The sequence below is a fragment of the Balaenoptera borealis genome (assembly GCF_965194805.1).
Source record: "Balaenoptera borealis genome assembly, chromosome: 17".
NCBI lineage: Eukaryota > Metazoa > Chordata > Mammalia > Artiodactyla > Balaenopteridae > Balaenoptera > Balaenoptera borealis.
Genome location: NC_138876.1, coordinates 18336497 through 18353911, shown reverse-complemented (window position 1 = coordinate 18353911; position 17415 = coordinate 18336497). Strand labels below are relative to the sequence as shown.

Sequence of the window (17415 nt, the reverse complement as noted above, 5' to 3'; positions counted from 1 at the left end):
CAGTTTTATTGATCTTTGCTATTGTTTTGTTTCTATTTCATTTATTTCTGCTCTGATCTTTATGATTTCTTTCCTTCTGCTAACTTTGGGTTTTGTTTGTTCTTCTATCTCTAGTTCCGTTAGGTGTAACGTTAGATTGTTTACTTGAGATTTTTCTTGTTTCTTGAGGTAGGCATGTATAGCTATAAAATTCTCTCTTAGAACTGCTTTTGCTGCATCCCATAGGTTTTGGATCATCGTGTTTTCATTGTCATTTGTCTCTAGGTATTTTTTGATTTCTTTAGTAGTATCTTGGTTATTTAGTAATGTATTGTTTAGCCTCCATGTGTCTGCGTTTTTTACGTTTTTTTCCCTGTAATTGATTTCTAATCTCATAGCAGTGTGGTCAGAAAAGATGCTTGATATGATTTCAATTTTCTTAAATTTACTGAGGCTTGATATGTGACCCAAGACGTGATCTATCCTGGAGAATGTTCCGTGCGCACTTGAGAAGAAAGTGTAATCTGCTGTTTTTGGATGGAATGTCCTATAACTGTCAATTAAATCTATCTGGTCTATTATGTCATTTAAAGCTTGTGTTTCCTTATTAATTTTCTGTTTGGATGATCTGTCCTTTGGTGTAAGTGAGGTGTTAAAGTCCCCCACTATTATTTTGTTATTGTTGATCTCCTCCTTTATAGCTGTTAGCAGTTGCCTTATGTATTGAGGTGCTCCTATGTTGGGAGCATATATATTTGTAATTGTTATATCTTCTTCTTGGATTGATCCCTTGACCATTATGTAGTGTCCTTCCTTGTCTCTTATAACATTCTTTATTTTAAAGTCTATTTTATCTGATATGAGTATTGCTATTCCAGCTTTCTTTTGATTTCCATTTGCATAGACTATCTTTTTCCACCCCCTCACTTTCAGTCTGTATATGTCCCTAGGCCTGAAGTGGGTCTCTTGTAGGCAGCATATATATGGATCTTGTTTTTGTATCCATTCAGCAAGCCTGTGTCTTTTGGTTTGAGCATTTAATCCATTCACATTTAAGGTAATTATCGATATGTATGTTCCTATTACCATTTTCTTGATTTTGGGGGGTTTGTTTTTGAAGGTCCTTTTCTTCTCTTGTGTTTCACACTTAGAGAAGTTCCTTTAGCACTTGTTGTAGAGCTGGTTTGGTGGTGTTGAATTCTCTTAGCTTTTGCTTGTCTGTAAAGCTTTTGATTTCTCCATCAAATCTGAATGAGATCCTTGCCGGGTAGAGTAATCTTGGTTGTAGGTTTTTCCCTTTCATCACTTTAAATATGTCATGTCACTCCCTTCTGGCTTGTAGAGTTTCTGCTGAGAAATGAGCTGTTAACCTTATGGGAGTTCCCTTGTATGTTATTTGTCGTTTTTCCCTTTCTGCTTTCAATAATTTTTCTTTGTCTTTAATTTTTGCCAATTTGATTAGTATGTGTCTTGGTGTGTTTCTCCTTGGGTTTATTCTGTATGGGACTTTATGCACTTCCTGGACTTGGGTGGCTATTTCCTTTCCCATGTTAGGGAAGTTTTCAACTATAATCTCTTCAAATATTTTCTCGGGTCCTTTCTCTCTCTCTCTTCTCCTTCTGGGACTCCTATAATGCGAATGTTGTTGCGTTTAATGTTGTCCCAGAGGTCTCTTAGGCTGTCTTCATTTCTTTTCATTCTTTTTTCTTTATTCTGTTCTGCAGCAGTGAATTCCACCATTCTGTCTTCCAGGTCACTTATCCGTTCTTCTGCCTCAGTTATTCTACTATTGATTCCTTCTAGTGTATTTTTCATTTCAGTTATTGTATTGTTCATCTCTGTTTGTTTGTTCTTTAGTTTTTCTAGGTCTTTGTTAAACATTTCTTGCATCTTCTTGATCTTTGCCTCCATTGTTTTTCCGAGGTCCTGGATCATCTTCACTATCATTATTCTGAATTCTTTTTCTGGAAGATTGCCTATCTCCATTTCATTTAGTTGTTTTTCTGGGGTTTTACCTTGTTTCTTCATCTGGTACATAGCCCTCTGCCTTTTCATCTTGTCTATCTTTCTGTGAATGTTGTTTTTGTTCCACAGGCTGCAGGATTGTAGTTCTTCTTGCTTTTACTGTCTGCCCTCTGGTCTCACACCCAATTTCTAAGTTTTATCTGAAACTGCTTGAGAAGCCCAAGGACATGTTTTGTTCCCTGGGTACAAAATTCAGATACACATTTCCATGGTTGGAAGCAAAGCCACAAACTCTAGCAAGATTTTACACTCCCTGTTAGCAAGGAGTGTAGATAAGTGAACAAATAAATAGGACCATATAACATGAGAGAATGGGGCAAGAGAATAAAACCATAGGTAGGAGGGGACAGAGCAGAGAGGCAGATACCTTAATGGCTCTTTGCCAATGGTATGACCTTGACAAGTTTCTTAAACTCTTCAGGCCTTGGGTTCATCAAATGCAAACTGGGGTTAGCAATATGTCAGGATGAAATGAGTTACAGGAATACTGTATGGAACAGTACCTGGCACAGAATATATAGCAATAGTCATTATTATAATTAATTTGATCTGGGCAGGACTTTTTGTTTGATTATCCCCTGCTGTACGCTTAGCACCTAGAACAACTCCAAGCACATGGCAGGCACTCAGTAAATATTTTTTAAATGAATGACTAAATGAACAGCTAGACTACAAAGAGGACTCTTTTCCAAGAAGTTTGTGATTAATTACTGCTATGAGATATTGACTTCTCTCCCACCCTCCATCCCTCAACCACACCAAACAGTAGTTACGGCTAAATCCAAAGAATTTGGTTGGCATCCACTAAATGCTGATTTCCAGATTAATTCAGTCCTAAAAAAAGAGTGATCTTGAAAGGTATCTGGGATTGGATGTTCTATGAGATTAGTTTAACATCCATCTCCTGTTTGTTCTTTCAAATCCATCTTTAGCAACTGGTGTTTTCAGTAGTAGCTTGGTTGCTTAGGGAGTCTGAGTGTTTTGTTTTATTTTTTTTTTGGTCTGGGAGTAGAAAGTAATCATCTTATTAAAAAAATGAAAGTCATTAAGATTTTACATTCATGGCTAGCATGGATCCAGTGTACATTTAAAGGATTATATTGGGTCCCTAACCCATTTATCTTTTTATAAGATAAAAAGAAAGGGTGAATCGTTTTAAAATTACTTCCAATTCCCAAAGTGGTGGATTCCATGAGGCTCAGAAGGGCTGTGTGATAAGCCCACTTTCAAGTCAAATTCTTTGTCCAAGATTTGGGGGAACAAGGCAGTAGAAATACTCATTCCTGCGGGAGGCCAGGCCACATGTTTCTCTGTCAATAACTGAGGTATGACATGAGACTGCATATTGTTTCTTGATCCTCCAGATATGCCCCTTTTGTCTGAGTAGTTTTGAGATAAACAGAAACAAAAAAAAAATCTATCTCACAAGGGATTCTTATGCACTAATTTAATTCTGGATAGGTGTTCGCATAAAATGTTCCATAAAAAACATTATTATTAATATCCTTAATTAAAACAAAAACAGTTGCAGCACACAGATTCAGCCAAATTAGTAAAATTACAGATTAGGTAACTGGGTTGCTAAGCAATATTACATTCTCATTTTACTTAATTGCTATAATTAGCATCTCCCTGCATACGCCACAGTGCAAGCCACACAAAAATAAGTAAAGAAAAGAAAAGAAAGAAAGAAACAGAGAGAAAAAGAAAGGGAGGATGGAAGGAAGGAAGGAAGGGAGGGAGGGAGGGAGGAAGGGAGGAAGGAAAAGCAGCTGGTTAGATCCCTTCATTGGTTCTGGTGCTCCTCTTGAATACTTTCATCAACTGGTCACCCCTAATGGGGCTCAGCAGTCAACAGACTCTCCAGGAAAGAAGTGAGGGGAAATAATCTCTAATAAACCCCAAACTATCAGACAGGAAGGGCTGCCCAAGAACAAGCGTGCTGTCCCTCGGCCAAGAATAACTGAACACTTGCCTCATTTCTACCTTCTAAACTTCTTTCATCTGAATATGGTGGTGAAAGAGTTAGGCAAGGTCCCATCTCTCAGAAAGCTGATATCATTGAGGGATACTGAGTGTAAGCAAAGACCCATTGAACATAGGATAATGAGCAGCAAAACAGATTGGAGCCCAGTTTTGACTAGTTCATGGTATCAGCCAGGTGCATTTCCAGAGACACGTGGTCATCCTCCACACATTCCCCATGGCCTCACAATATTCATAGCCAGCTTCCAGCAGTAATAAAGAGGGAGGAAAGTAGATGCCTACTATGGGAAAAGTTGCACTGATAAACTATCTTGTCTAGCCTCCACAATGACTCTTGACAGTGCATTATGAGCTCCATTTTCCAAACAAGGAATCCATGGTTCTCTGTGGTAAAGTAACTGCCCAGGACCACATAGTGAGTGTCCAGCATTTGAGCCCAGGTCCACAAGACTCTTTCTATCATACCAGGAAAAGGGGCCAAACTCCAGCTGGTCAACTTTAGGTGGGAAGGAAATTAAAGTGAGAGAGTATAATGAAGACTTCAGGTCATCCATGGGCTTAACTCACCCATGTACTTTCCTTCTCCAGGGATAAACAAGACTCACAATCTGATGGATACTGTCACATCATGATCATCCACTGTCTTGGTAAGTTTTTCCTTTCAAGTTAATAGCCTTTTAATTATTTAGCAATTTTAGAACTCTAATTTTTAGATATATTCTTTGAATTGTCTGATTATCTTTACATATTCTTCTATCCCATCTATGCTTTAATTACTTCAACATATATCACAATGGGTATAGAATACATATTATTAAAACACCTTCAAGAACTTCTCCATGTAAGGTAATGACAATTAAAATCGGCCCTGGTTTACTGAGAAAATAAAGCCATGAGTGCATAAGCTGAACAATTAGCTCTTACAACATTTGGCTTTTATCTCTCGCATTTTTTTTTTAATTCCCCTACTATCAGCCTCTAGTACCATCTTGGCTCCTAACAGGAGCCTGTTAAAAGTTTCTTAAATTGAACTGAAATTCCTTCTGCAAGGAGGAAACCATCAATTAAGCCACCTACCTGCAATGCTGTTACAGGCAGCATTCAGAACTAACTTTGTGATGTGAGGTAAGGGGTTCCAGGCTCTCTATTTCCATCTCACGCTTCCCTCTCCCTATAAACAAACCCACAACTGTTAATTAACCCCATCCTTACATCACAATGACTTTGGTTTAAGACACTACAAGTCCCTGATAAATACAGTATCACAGGTAGGATCAAATAGGTCCAATTACTTCTCAGTCATTCATACATTAATGCCAATTATTAATAGTTTCCCCAATAATAACAGTTGCTAGCATTTATCAATCACTTATTATATCTCAGTAATCTGCTAAACGTTTACATACACTGTCTCAATTGGCCCTATTAATAACTATATGAAGCAGAAGATACCATTACCCCCTTCATATAGATGAGGAGACTTGTATTCAGAGAGATTGGTATTTTGCCCCAAATCACTTTGCAAGTAGAGGTCTCAGAATTTGACTCCTGGTTTGTCTGATTCCAAAGTCCATGCATCTCCTCACTCTGCTAACCTCCCACTCACCACCTCTGAAGAACTCCTGGATTGGTGAGAAGGAGGGCAGGAGGCTGACAGTTTATATGTATTCTAGGTATATGGGAACAAATGGAATGGACGGGTGTGTAGGCAAACCCCACACTTTTCAGTTTGACAGAGTGCAGATTCTTGGGCATGTAGATCCTTTTCTGCTACCCTAGGGAATGCCCATGGAATATGCCCACATTCTCTAAGAGTGAGGGCGGCTCCCAGGCTTAGTGTGAAAACCATGGGCTGATTATAATTTAATGTTTGACAAATGCAATTGGCCAGCCTTTCCCAGTGGAAAGCATTCTAAAATGTCTGAGGCTGGCCTGAGGCAGCAGCTACTTTTAGCACTTAGAAACAGGTTAGTTCCTGAGGCACCAAAGATTCCCCCAAACGTTCCATGTCTCTGGCTCCCAAGTGATATCAAAGGAGAGGAGTGCATATTCGTCTGTTCCTTTTTTTTGAGCTACTTCAAACCCACAGGTCAGGGAACTGGGCTCAGAGCAGCGTCATTCTTCTTACAAGCTCTGTGCTTCCGAACTTTTCACCAACCACTGGGACTGGGTGGGCAGAATTTCTGGGTTAAACTTCTTCTAGAATTCCAGAAATATTGCAACCTTACTCCTCGCTCTCTGTAGACCTATCTCACTTGCCATTTGTGACGACAGTGACAAAAAACCAACACACTTACTCCTTATGGGCAAGAATACCTTTCTTTTTTTTAATGTTCAGCAACATCAAATAAGCTTTTAGCTAAGCAAAAAATGTTCTCCCAGGGACGCATAAAAAGCTGAAGGATGAGAACAACTACAAGTACAACATGTTTGCCAACTTCCTGAGCACACTGCTATGAACTGCGCCATCAATGTACAGAGGCACCATGGAATTTTGTCAGTGGAAAAAGTGACTGCCTGTAAACTTCTCTGCATGGAGCTGACACCAAGAACATATTGTGAGCATTTCTAGGGCCTCTGCCTTGAAATACAGTCAAACTTTCATCTTCCAGAAAAATATAAATTAGATGTGCCTGGGCCCCCCCAAAAAACCTCAAAACAAATCAGCAAATCAACTATGAACTGTCTGAGCCGAGGGATAACTTGATTTTAGAAGAAAACTGTTTCCTACTGGCTACAGTCCCAGACAGTTCTTCCTGTGCAAGAGAAAAGACTATCTCTGACATTCTGAACAATGCTTTCCAGAACTGCTAAGATGAAGGGAAGAGGACTGACAGCTGCTCAGTCCTGCTATGTGCCAGGCATCATGCTAAATAAGGCTGTAGTTAAGTCAGTGCAATGGATTGAATTCTGCTCCACCCCTACCCTATCAATTCATACGATGAAGCCCTAATCTTCAATGTGACTATATTTAGAAATAGAACCAAGGTCATTAAGGTTAAATGAGATTTTTTTTTTTTTAAATTAATAGCTACTTTATTTATTTATTTATTTATTTTTGGCTGTGTTGGGTCTTGGTTTCGTGCGAGGGCTTTCTCGAGTTGCAGCAAGCGGGGGCCACTCTTCACTGCGGTGCGGCGGCCGCTCTTCATCGCGGTGCGCGGGCCTTTCACTATTGCGGCCCCTCCCGTTGTGGGGCACAGGCTCCAGACGCGCAGGCTCAGTAGTTGTGGCTCACGGGCCTAGTTGCTCCGAGGCATGTGGGATCTTCCCAGACCAGGGCTCGAACCCGTGTCCCCTGCATTAGCAGGCAGACTCTCAACCACTGCGCCACCAGGGAAGCCCCTAAATGAGATTTTAATGATGGGGCCATGCTCTGATGGGATTAGTGTCCTTGTAAGAAGAGACCCTGGAGAGCTCAAGTTCTCTCTCTCTTCTCATGCATGCAAAGAAGTCATGTGAGCATGTAGCAAGATGGCAGCCAACTACAAAATCAAGAAGAGAGCTCTCATCAGAAACCAACCATGCTTGGACCCTGATCTTAGACTTCCAGCCACCAGAATTGTAAGAAAATAATTATCTGTTGTTTAAGCCACCCAGTCTATGGTATTTTGTTGTGGCAGCACAAGCTAATACAGTCATCATATTTTAACTTTCATAATCACTCTGCAGTAGACATTCTGATCCTGGTTTTCAGACAAGGAAACTGAGGATCAGAGAGGAGAAGTGATTTGCTCAAGGTCATACAGCCTGTAAACTTGGGCTTAACTGGGCAAAACTGGAGTGTGAACCCAAGTCTGTCAAATCCAATACTGTGATCTTTCCTCTCTACCATTAAATGAAGTTGTTGTTCTTTTATTTTTTAAAGAGATAAGAGTAAAAATAACTAAATTTATTTAGCATTTACCATCATATCATATGCACTTTACACTGTCTAATGTGATCCTCCTTTTTAAAAAAATTTATTTAATTAATTTATTTATTTTTGGCTGCGTTGGGTCTTTGTTGCTGCACACGGGCTTTCTCTAGTTGCAGTGAGTGGGGGCTACTCTTTGTTGCGGTGAGCGGGCTTCTCATTGCGGTGGCTTCTCTTGTTGCGGAGCACAGGCTCTAGGCACGGGGGCTTCAGTAGTTGTGGCACGCGGGCTCAGTAGTTGTGGCACGCGGGCTCATTAGTTGTGGCTCGCAGGCTCTAGAGTGCAGGCTCAGTAGCTGTGGCGCATGGGCTTCATTGCTCCACGGCATGTGGGCTCTTCCCGGACCAGGGCTCGAACCCGTGTCCCCTGCATTGGCAGGCGGATTCTTAACCACGGTGCCACCAGGGAAGCCCCTAATGTAATCCTTATAACAACCTTGTCAGGCAGGTACAAATATTATCCACATATTACAAATATGGGATATGAGGCAAAAAGGGATGGTATGATTTGCCCAAGGTTCCAAAGCTGGTAAGCAGCTGGGATTTGGAGCCATGTTGTACTGTCTGAGGGATAATTCAATCATAGAAGAAACCTGTTTCCTACTGGTGACACTCCCAGCCAGTTTCTCTTGTGCAAGGGAAAAGACTGTCTCTGACATTCCGAACAATGCTTCCCAGCACCGCTAAGGTAAAGAGAGGAGGACCGACAGCCGCCCAGTGCTGCTATGTGCCAGGCATCACGCTAAATAAGGCTGTACTTAAGTCACCGCTATGCAGTGACATCCCGTGCACTGGAGGATCCATGCAGTGGGGCACTGCACAGTCATTCAAAGGAGGCTGAGGTAGAGGGCAAAGGACCCATGGAAAATGCCTCTAAGATGAAAAAGCCATACTGTACATTCTAGGAGCTGCCGATGACTCTGGGAGCACCTGGATCCAGGACACCCTTTGAACTAATTCATCACTGGTCATCACAGCTTGAGGCAAAACAGTGCTTCTGAAGAACCACAGAGGAGAAAGAACCCAGTCCTTGCTATGGCATTTCCTTCCTACCATGAACCCTGGAAGGCAGCAGAGCGGAATCTTCTAAACCAGTGGTTCTTATCAGCCTGCATCAGAAACACCTGGAGGGCTTGTTTACTCACAGATGGGCTGGGCTCCACTTCCGAAGTTTCTGATTTAATTGGTCTGAAGTGGGATGGAGAATTTGCGGTCCGGGACCCTACTTTGAGAACCCTTGGTCTAAGTCCTGGGTAGAAACTCCAGGTCTCTGAGAGCATCCCCAGCTCCGTCCTCACTCTGTTGGGGGATCTGAGTGGCCACCTATTCATGATTAAGTTGTCAGGAGAGCTAAGGAAAGATTTGCGTGATCCACACAGCAAATTCAAAGAGCCACCAAAACTTCAGGGAATAAGAAACATGCTCCTGGGACGCTGCAGAGAATGGTGGGAAAGAAGGTGGCTTCAGAAGCAGAATCTCAGGTCTGTTTCTCACCAGCTGTATGACTATGCGTAAGCTACTTAACCTCTTAGTTCCTCAGTTTACTTCTTTGTGAAATCGGAATAAAACTTAAACCTTGTAGGGTTGTGAGGGTTAAATGTGGTATCCCTGAGGACTACATTTGCTTGATGCTTGTTAAAAACACAGACTCCTGGGCTTCCCTGGTGGTGCAGTGGTTAAGAATCTGCCTGCCAACGCAGGAGACACGGGTTCGAGCCCTGGTCCGGGAAGATCCCACATGCCGCGGAGCAACTAAGCCCGTGCGCCACAACTACTGAGCCTATGCTCTAGGGCCCGAGAGCCACAACTGCTGAAGCCCGTGCTCCTAGAACCCGTGCTCCTCAACAAGAGAAGCCACCGCAATGAGAAGTCCGCGCACTGCAACGAAGAGTAGCCCCTGCTCGCCGCAACTAGAGAAAGCCTGCAAGCAACAGTGAAGACCCAACGCAGCCAAAAATAAAATAAATAAATTTTTTAAAAAAGGAGCTGCTTTCTTAAAAAACAACAACAAAACAGACTCCTGACTCCTAACCCTGGCCTGCTGAGCCAGAATCTCCAGGGCAGGGCCTTGGGACCAGAATCCTTAATAAACAGCCATGTGATTCTTAAATTGGATAAGTTTTGCAAACTCAGATAGAATCCATGTAAAGCCCTTGGTGTTGATCTATGCTCCCTCTGCAAAGGTCAGCCACTGGCTTATTACCAGCTGGGTCTAGCTATTTGCAAATGGTACTACCATGGCCTTTGTGATAATGTTACCCGGGATGATTAATTAGTAGACACCCTAACCTATAATAAAATTTTAGAAGACGTGGCTCTGCATCCACAAATAAAAATTAATTGAACCATACATTTAAGATTCATGTACAGTACTGTTTATAAATTATACCTCAATAAAAGGTTTTCAAAAGAAATATTAAAAAGACGTGACTCCCCTTCCTTAGAGAAATACCCTCAAAGACAAATAATGCTACTAGACAGGCTATGTGCCCAAATGCTCATATATCAAGGGCACAGTGCCACATGTGATTGCCTGGAACACATGGAAAGTAAATGAAAGAGTCACTTGATGAACTTCAATATGCGGTCGGGGAAGAAGCCAGTGGAAGTACTGGGGTGGCTTCTATAATGCAATGATCCAGAGTTTCCTTGGGCTTCTACCACTTCTAATGGTGGTTTTTCTCAACCATCCTCAGCTTTGGGAGGTGCCTCCCACCTCAGAGAACCAGCTTTACCTGCAAGGACACAAGAGTTTCAGTCCTCAGCTGGGCTGAACGCTGCTTCACAGCCTGGAGCTACAAAGGGGCTGCATCTCCCCAGCGTGATTACACAAGGGAAGGGAGGGGTCATCATTTTCCTCGCTGTTTGTTTGTTTGCCAAAAGTCTTTTTCTAGACACATCCACAGGGTCGAGGAGGGAAGCTGACCATGACCAATGTGTGCAAACCACGGTAGCTGATGAACAAGCCGAAAGCTCAGTGAAAAACCCATTTCCCCAAAGCGCATCTCTCCCTGGGTTTGGCAGAGGGCAGCATCCTGCCTAGTGCACTCACAGATGAGGACTCAGAAGAGGGAGGTGGAGTGATCAGGTGGGGTGAGAATGTTTTCGCCGGAGCAAAACTAGGATGGGAGGTTCAGCTCCTGCATCTCCAGGCTCCTTGGACAGACAGCTCCTTACCTACTAGCTCAAGGGGCTGAAGTAAGAATGGACTGCCAGCGCTGCGTTAACATCTTACCTCTGCCTCACAGGCTTCCAGCTTAAGATCAGGGTCATGATTATGGGCCTAATTTTATCATTGCTCCTATGGCTAATATACGCACATCATAATGAATTACTTTGCAGTGCAGAGGTCAGTAATTTGGGAGAGGGGTAGTGAGATGAGAAGTCAAGTATCCCCACTACATCTCCTTTATATTTAGGTGGTAGACACTGATTTTTTAAAATGCTGCATCTTCTGTTCTAAATGAGCAGTTTGCACTGAGTAGGGTTTCCATTTTCTATTTCCATATTGGATGCAGGCTTATGGTTTTAGGCTATTCACGTGTTTTGCTCATAATCCAGACCTGACATCCCTATGGCTCATGAGCCTATGACAGGCGCCCTACCCAAACCTACTCAGATACCCTTTACTGTGTCTGTGCACCCATCTCTCCTTCTGGGGGCTTTGCTTTTTTATGGGTTCATATCTATGATTTTCTTCAATGAGTGCCCTGAGCCACAGGTGCCCTGCTTGTGCCGACAGCCTGAAAAGCCTGTAGGATGAAATCCCGTCAGGCAGCCTGAGCTTTTGACGGACTGCTGTAGGAATGGGCAAGTCCAGTCACTTGACCGAATTGGGACCAATTCTGAGGAAGTCATGTATGCTCTAGGGCTGTGCTGTGCAACAGAACTTCCTGTGCTGATGGAAACGTTGTAGATCTGTGCTGTCCAAAATGGTAGCCATTAGCCCCAACTACTGAGTCCTAGAAATGTGGCCAGTGTGATTGAGGAGCTAAACATTTCAAATCCTGAATGAATAAGTGCACGCACGCAGGAATGAAACAGCAGCCTCCACTAGGTCAGAATGCTGAGAAACTGCGAGGCAAAAGCTACATGTTAGGGTAAGTTTTATTTTCAAGTTGCCTGAAAATTACCCAGAAACATTACCTTCTTTAAACTTTTTTTCCTGAAAACCGTTCCAAGAGGCATGAGTCCAGTTTATCTTCTCAGTAACTGGAAGACCGCGATTGTGGTCTAATCTTTTCTTTGGTTTCAATTACAGGAATGTCTCACAAACTGAACATCAGTACCCATGGATGAGGAAAATGGATATTAACTGCAGAAAGTGATGGGGATTGGGCTGAATTTGAATGAATCCCAAGACATAGCCTGAATCTTCGCAGGAACATTTTTAGGATGCTTGGATTCTGATCATTGAGGTTTTATTGTAAACATAAGTAGTACTTGAATAGCTAGCCTGCCGAAATTTTTGAGGCTTAGGAGACTCAAATTAAATTACTGTTTTATTTCATTTTATTTATTTGATTAATATCTAAGTGATCTAGGCCTGGTTCCTAGCCCCTGAAGGCTTCCTCTATTCACCTCTGGGGCCAATAATTGACATTTTCAGGTTACTCCTGCTGTTCTCCATAACCAACCATGAGTGGAAGTAAGAGAGATTTTAGGGAGTTTCAGCTCTGTTCACTGTTGCCATTTTGAGTTTGTGGTACTTTTGCTCTGCTACTGAGTCTCATCCTCTTCCCTGCACCTGAGCCTTGACTATAACCTGTTAGGCATCTCAATCCCTTCAGAACGGAGAACCCATCTTGATTCTACCTCTTGCTCCGAACAGATGCCCCCAAACCTCAATCCACTATGCTGCATCCATTGGACCAAACTCCTTCCAGAGTTTGCCCCACATTGTTCAATAATTCATTCAACAGACATTTAAGGGCCCAAGATTACCAGGCACTATGCCAGCGGGGGCCACAAACATTACGTTAACACACATAGCTTCTAGGTAGAGAAACGGAGGTAACAGGACTAATGAAAACTGCACGCATTATCATAAGGCACATACAGAAAGAGCTCGCAACAGAAGCCAGGTCTGAAGGCAAGACTCTGGTTTGATGTGCTTTCATGCTCAGGATATAGGGCTTTAAAGAAGGGGGGTAAGCATATGATGTATTAGGATAATGTCATGTGAACAATAAATGTGCATTGAAGGTGCTGAGAAACAGATGGACCCTGGCAGCCCCACTTCCATGGGAAGCATCATACAACTGCAGAAGAACTTGTCATGGGGTCTCCCGCTGAGTGAGCTTTAAAAAGCACAATGGGACATTCCCACATGACATTTTTTGTGGCACCAATTGAAGTCCCTTTCTTGATTCTACCTGAACGTCAAGACTGTAAACACACTGGTATAGTTCATCTCAAAGGGAATGGGATGGAGACCCAATAAGGTAACTAGGCCGGGACCATATCACAGACGGCACTGTTCCTTCCTCATGGAGAAGCAGTTTGTTCTCTGGCTTTGTGCTGCCCTGTGTTTGGTCATAAATAATAATCTATCAATAAATGGCTAAAAACATGTGGCTATATTCTGGAGGAACTCTCAGCTCTTATTGCAAGAGGAAGCAGTAATATCATAATATCATATGTTGAAATAATTGTAATTGATTAAAATAGTTTCAAACAGACCACACATCATACCCGGACACAAAACCATGGCTACCTGGTGGCAAGAAGAGGGTACGTGTAAACTGGGCTGAACCAGGCTTCCTTCCTCCGTGGCATGTTGTCATAAATTAGAAGGTCCTTCTCAGTCAGCACAACCAGGGCTGGCTTCCACTGTTTCTCACTGTCCCCGGGCACCTGAAACAGAAAGCAGAGACCCATCAAGCAACAGCCTGAGAAGAGAGTAACTGAAAAGAAGTTGGCATCCCCCCCCAGTCAGAAGACCCAACAATACAAGTGCCTTTTGGTTCAGGTTGTAAAAATCAGAATGAGAAGAAACTATTCATGGTTGCATGATTCTTGATCCTTGAAAATATGTTTTCTCAAGGGCCCTGGTATATACAGTCAGCGCAGCCAAGAAGTAGCCCAGCAGCCAAACATCTGTCACTGTTTCTCACCTGCCAGTCAGCACTGAAATCTCTATTCCATAGTGGGACGCAGATGCATAGGGGAATAAGCACTCCCAGCTGGTTCTCTGGTAGAGCGCATTGTTTTTATTATGAAACGGTAAGGTCTGAAAGCTTTTGAATACATATCCAAAGCCTCCAAAAATATACTATGGAGGCAAACGTCTGTCTGCACAGGCATGAGACGTCACAGCTCTTCCCCCAGTCTCTCACTCTTAGATTGTTTCTGTGATTCAGGCACCATCTTAAAATTCTTTTGTTCCATTGAATGTTTATTTCCTTTCATGGAGAATACTTCTTTAACTCAAGGGCTGAGATGACCTGGCAGGGATACAAGGGGATTCAAACATCAGCTGGATGTTTGGACCAGACGACCTTTAAAGTTCCTTTCAATCCTGAGAGTGTGTAGCTCAGATCTTATCTCATGAGCCATCCCTCCTCTGCCCAGTGTTGACTCGACCAGACTCCCTAAGTGTTCTTCCATCTATGAAAATGCCCTCCTTCCCACTTGGACTCTGGGCCCTGGGATAAATCTTTCTGATCAGTTTGGAAAAGCTCAATGCTCTAGCCGTGGTACTCCAAGCACAGACCATGTTCCAGCAGCATCAGCACCACCTGGAAGCTTGCTAGAAATGCAGAATCTCAGGCCCATCCCAGACCTATTGAATCAGAATCTGCCTTGTACCAGATCTTCAGGTGATTCTTATTTTCATTAAAGATAACAAACACTGCTCTAGACGAGGTTAAGATTGTCTTTGACACTGGCAATTAATCCAGTGATGATTCGACTCTCTCACAATGAACCACCATCTCCAATTTATTCAGAAATAAAAGAAACAGTAAACTAAATAAATAAACAATAGGCTAAATAAATGATAAAGCTAATTTCTTCCCTTTCTATGCTTATCATTATCTTTTCTAAGCACCACAGTGAGATCTGTACTGAGGTGGAAGCAAGTGTGTGTGGCTTTACAAATGACTGATCAAAGAGAAGGTGTGCAGGATGATATGAGGGTTGAACTTTTGTAGGTTTATGTAGCTTATAGGCTGCCTGACCTGTATAACTTGGAGCAAGTTGTTATTCTCTGTCCTTCTGTTTCCTCACTGATAATGATAACATCATATACCACAGTATACTCTGGAGCTAGAATGCCTGAACATAAATCATAGCTCCACAATTTGCTACAATATCCCCACAAGACCGTGGGATCTAGGGCAAGTTGTTATTCTCTGTCCTTCTGTTTCCTCACTGATAATGATAACATCATATACAACAGTATATTCTGGAGATAGAATGCCTGAACATAAATCATAGCTCCACAATTTGCTACAATATCCCCACAAGACCGTGGGATCTTGGGCAAGTCAACTACTCTCTCTGTATCTCAGTTTTTATATCTGTGAAATGGGGAAATAATAGTACCTGTATCAGAGGGTTGTTGTGAAGATTGAGTTAAAATGTCTAAAATGCAGATTAAACATCATTTAGAGCCTGTTTAGTAGCATGGACCCCATAATGCTGGAGAGGAGATTAAATGAGACAGTGCATGTTATGTGCTGAGTCTGGTACCTGGCAGATGGTGAAACTCAGGGTAGGAAAATTGTGGCAGACTCACCAATTTTTAAACTTATCAAAAAAAGGTATTCTTTGGAAATGGCAACAATATGACTACCTACTTTCCCTGGGAAAAACTATAAGGCAAGACAAGATTATCTTTGGTGCTGACAATTTCAACTCATTCTCCTCCCGGGAAGAATTCATTACACAATGATCACCTTTACTTTTTAATGCCCACCTTCCAACAATTCCAAATAAACATTTACTTTTTAGAATGAAGAAATCCCCTGTAAAGCTATTTATACTAGAATGTGAATGACTGCCTGGCTTACTTCCCCCTTTATGCATTTTATGCATACAAAAAAATTGAGTTTTAGCTTATTGCTTTTTCCAACAGAACAAGAGTATCCTCAAGAGATCAAAATGAATTGTTAGAGAAGGCAATGTACCAGACCCTACAAGGTGAATAAGCTATGGTCTTAAGGCATAAAGTGTTTGGGGGGTTTAGAATAAATTTTTTTCCAGCCTCTACATTAAACCTAGTAAATTACTTTTCCAGCTCATTAAATAGGACTGGAGAAGCTACAAACGCTCCTCCCAAAGCGCCTGTCTTACTTACCTAGTCAGATCTGATCCATTAACTTTGACTGGAACCAGTCATTTAAATGTGAACACAACTAAGCATCATTCTTCAAAAACAATATTAAGTTTGTAAAATAAATGTCAACAGTAAATACCATCAGTAAAGTGCAGACCTTTCTAATGGTGGAATCATAAACTCACCCACATGTTAAGTGGCATATATAGGTATGAATAATCCCAAAGCCCTAAAACATTTTGTGGCTTATTAAAGACTTCTGTGTGGATAAGTTAACTCTGCTGCGAGAAGACTCAGAGTGGGCAATCCCCACCATCCTTGTGTGCAGAATGTTTGTTTTGATACTGTGTGGATGCTCAAAGGTAGAAGTCCGCTCATGAGGACCACCGACTTTCCAAGGAGAAAAAATTCATGTTGAAGAACAGGTTTTTAAAACTATACTTTGGGCCACGTGACCTTCACATTGTAAAGCCTTTCAAGGACACTTTTCTTCAGGCTTGAATATTTAGGTTGTTGTTTGGTGACAACTTCTGTTACAAGTCCAAATTTCCTGGCACCCAAAGATTCTCCAGTGTCTATGCACCAGTTCTGGGGATGTGTCTGCATTTTATTGAAACGTGACTCCTGAAATGGATGTGACAACTTTCATCTCCACTCCAGCTTCCCGCCATCAGATGCTGCATCGGACAGAGACTCAGGAACTGATCATGTTTCTAATGTAGAAGGTGAAGGGAAAAAGCAGGGGAATAGACATTCAATTTTGAAATTATTCTGATGCGCAACTGAAGTGAGCTAAATCCCATAGGGGGATATCGCACAGTCACCTCTGCAGAGCATGAGAGAAAAGGTTTACGAAAGGCAAGCAGAATCTAACAGAGTGGTAAGAAGTCAAGGTTGAAAACTGAGGGAAGTAGATATAAATGTATGAAATCAACACGTTGTATACCTTAAACTTACACAATGTTCTATGTCAATTTTATCTCAATTTAAAAAAGAATTGAGGGAAGTAGTCATTGAATCCTCAATTTGAGGCAGGTCTCAACAGTCATCTAGTCATAAAACAAAATGTGAAACAACTGAAAGAGAGTTTGTATAGGGTTGCAGCTGGGTTGGGGTCCCAGACTTTATGGCTTTATCCTCCAACAACTCACACCTCTGAGCGGGGTTCCTAACAAACACTGAAATACAGTTTGAAAACTGCTGAACTCGTTTCCTCTAAAATACCTGG

The 17415-nt window shown here is 42.0% G+C and overlaps 2 protein-coding genes across 4 annotated transcripts in view; one reads left to right on the top strand and one right to left on the bottom strand.

Annotated features, from left to right (window-relative positions):
• Positions 1-6996, top strand: part of MTBP (MDM2 binding protein) — a 106983-nt gene extending 99987 nt beyond the window's left edge. For both annotated transcript variants that reach the window (XM_082364280.1, XM_082364277.1), the window contains one exon: positions 4579-6996. In XM_082364280.1, the coding sequence (XP_082220406.1) occupies positions 4579-4584 (6 nt within the window). In that variant the 3' untranslated portion in view covers positions 4585-6996. The remainder of the gene's footprint in view (positions 1-4578) is intronic.
• The window catches only part of SNTB1 (syntrophin beta 1), a 240795-nt gene that overhangs the window by 28151 nt on the left and 195229 nt on the right, over positions 1-17415 (bottom strand). For both annotated transcript variants that reach the window (XM_082364344.1, XM_082364345.1), the window contains one exon: positions 13623-13762. In XM_082364344.1, coding sequence (XP_082220470.1) covers positions 13623-13762 — 140 coding nt within the window. The remainder of the gene's footprint in view (positions 1-13622; positions 13763-17415) is intronic.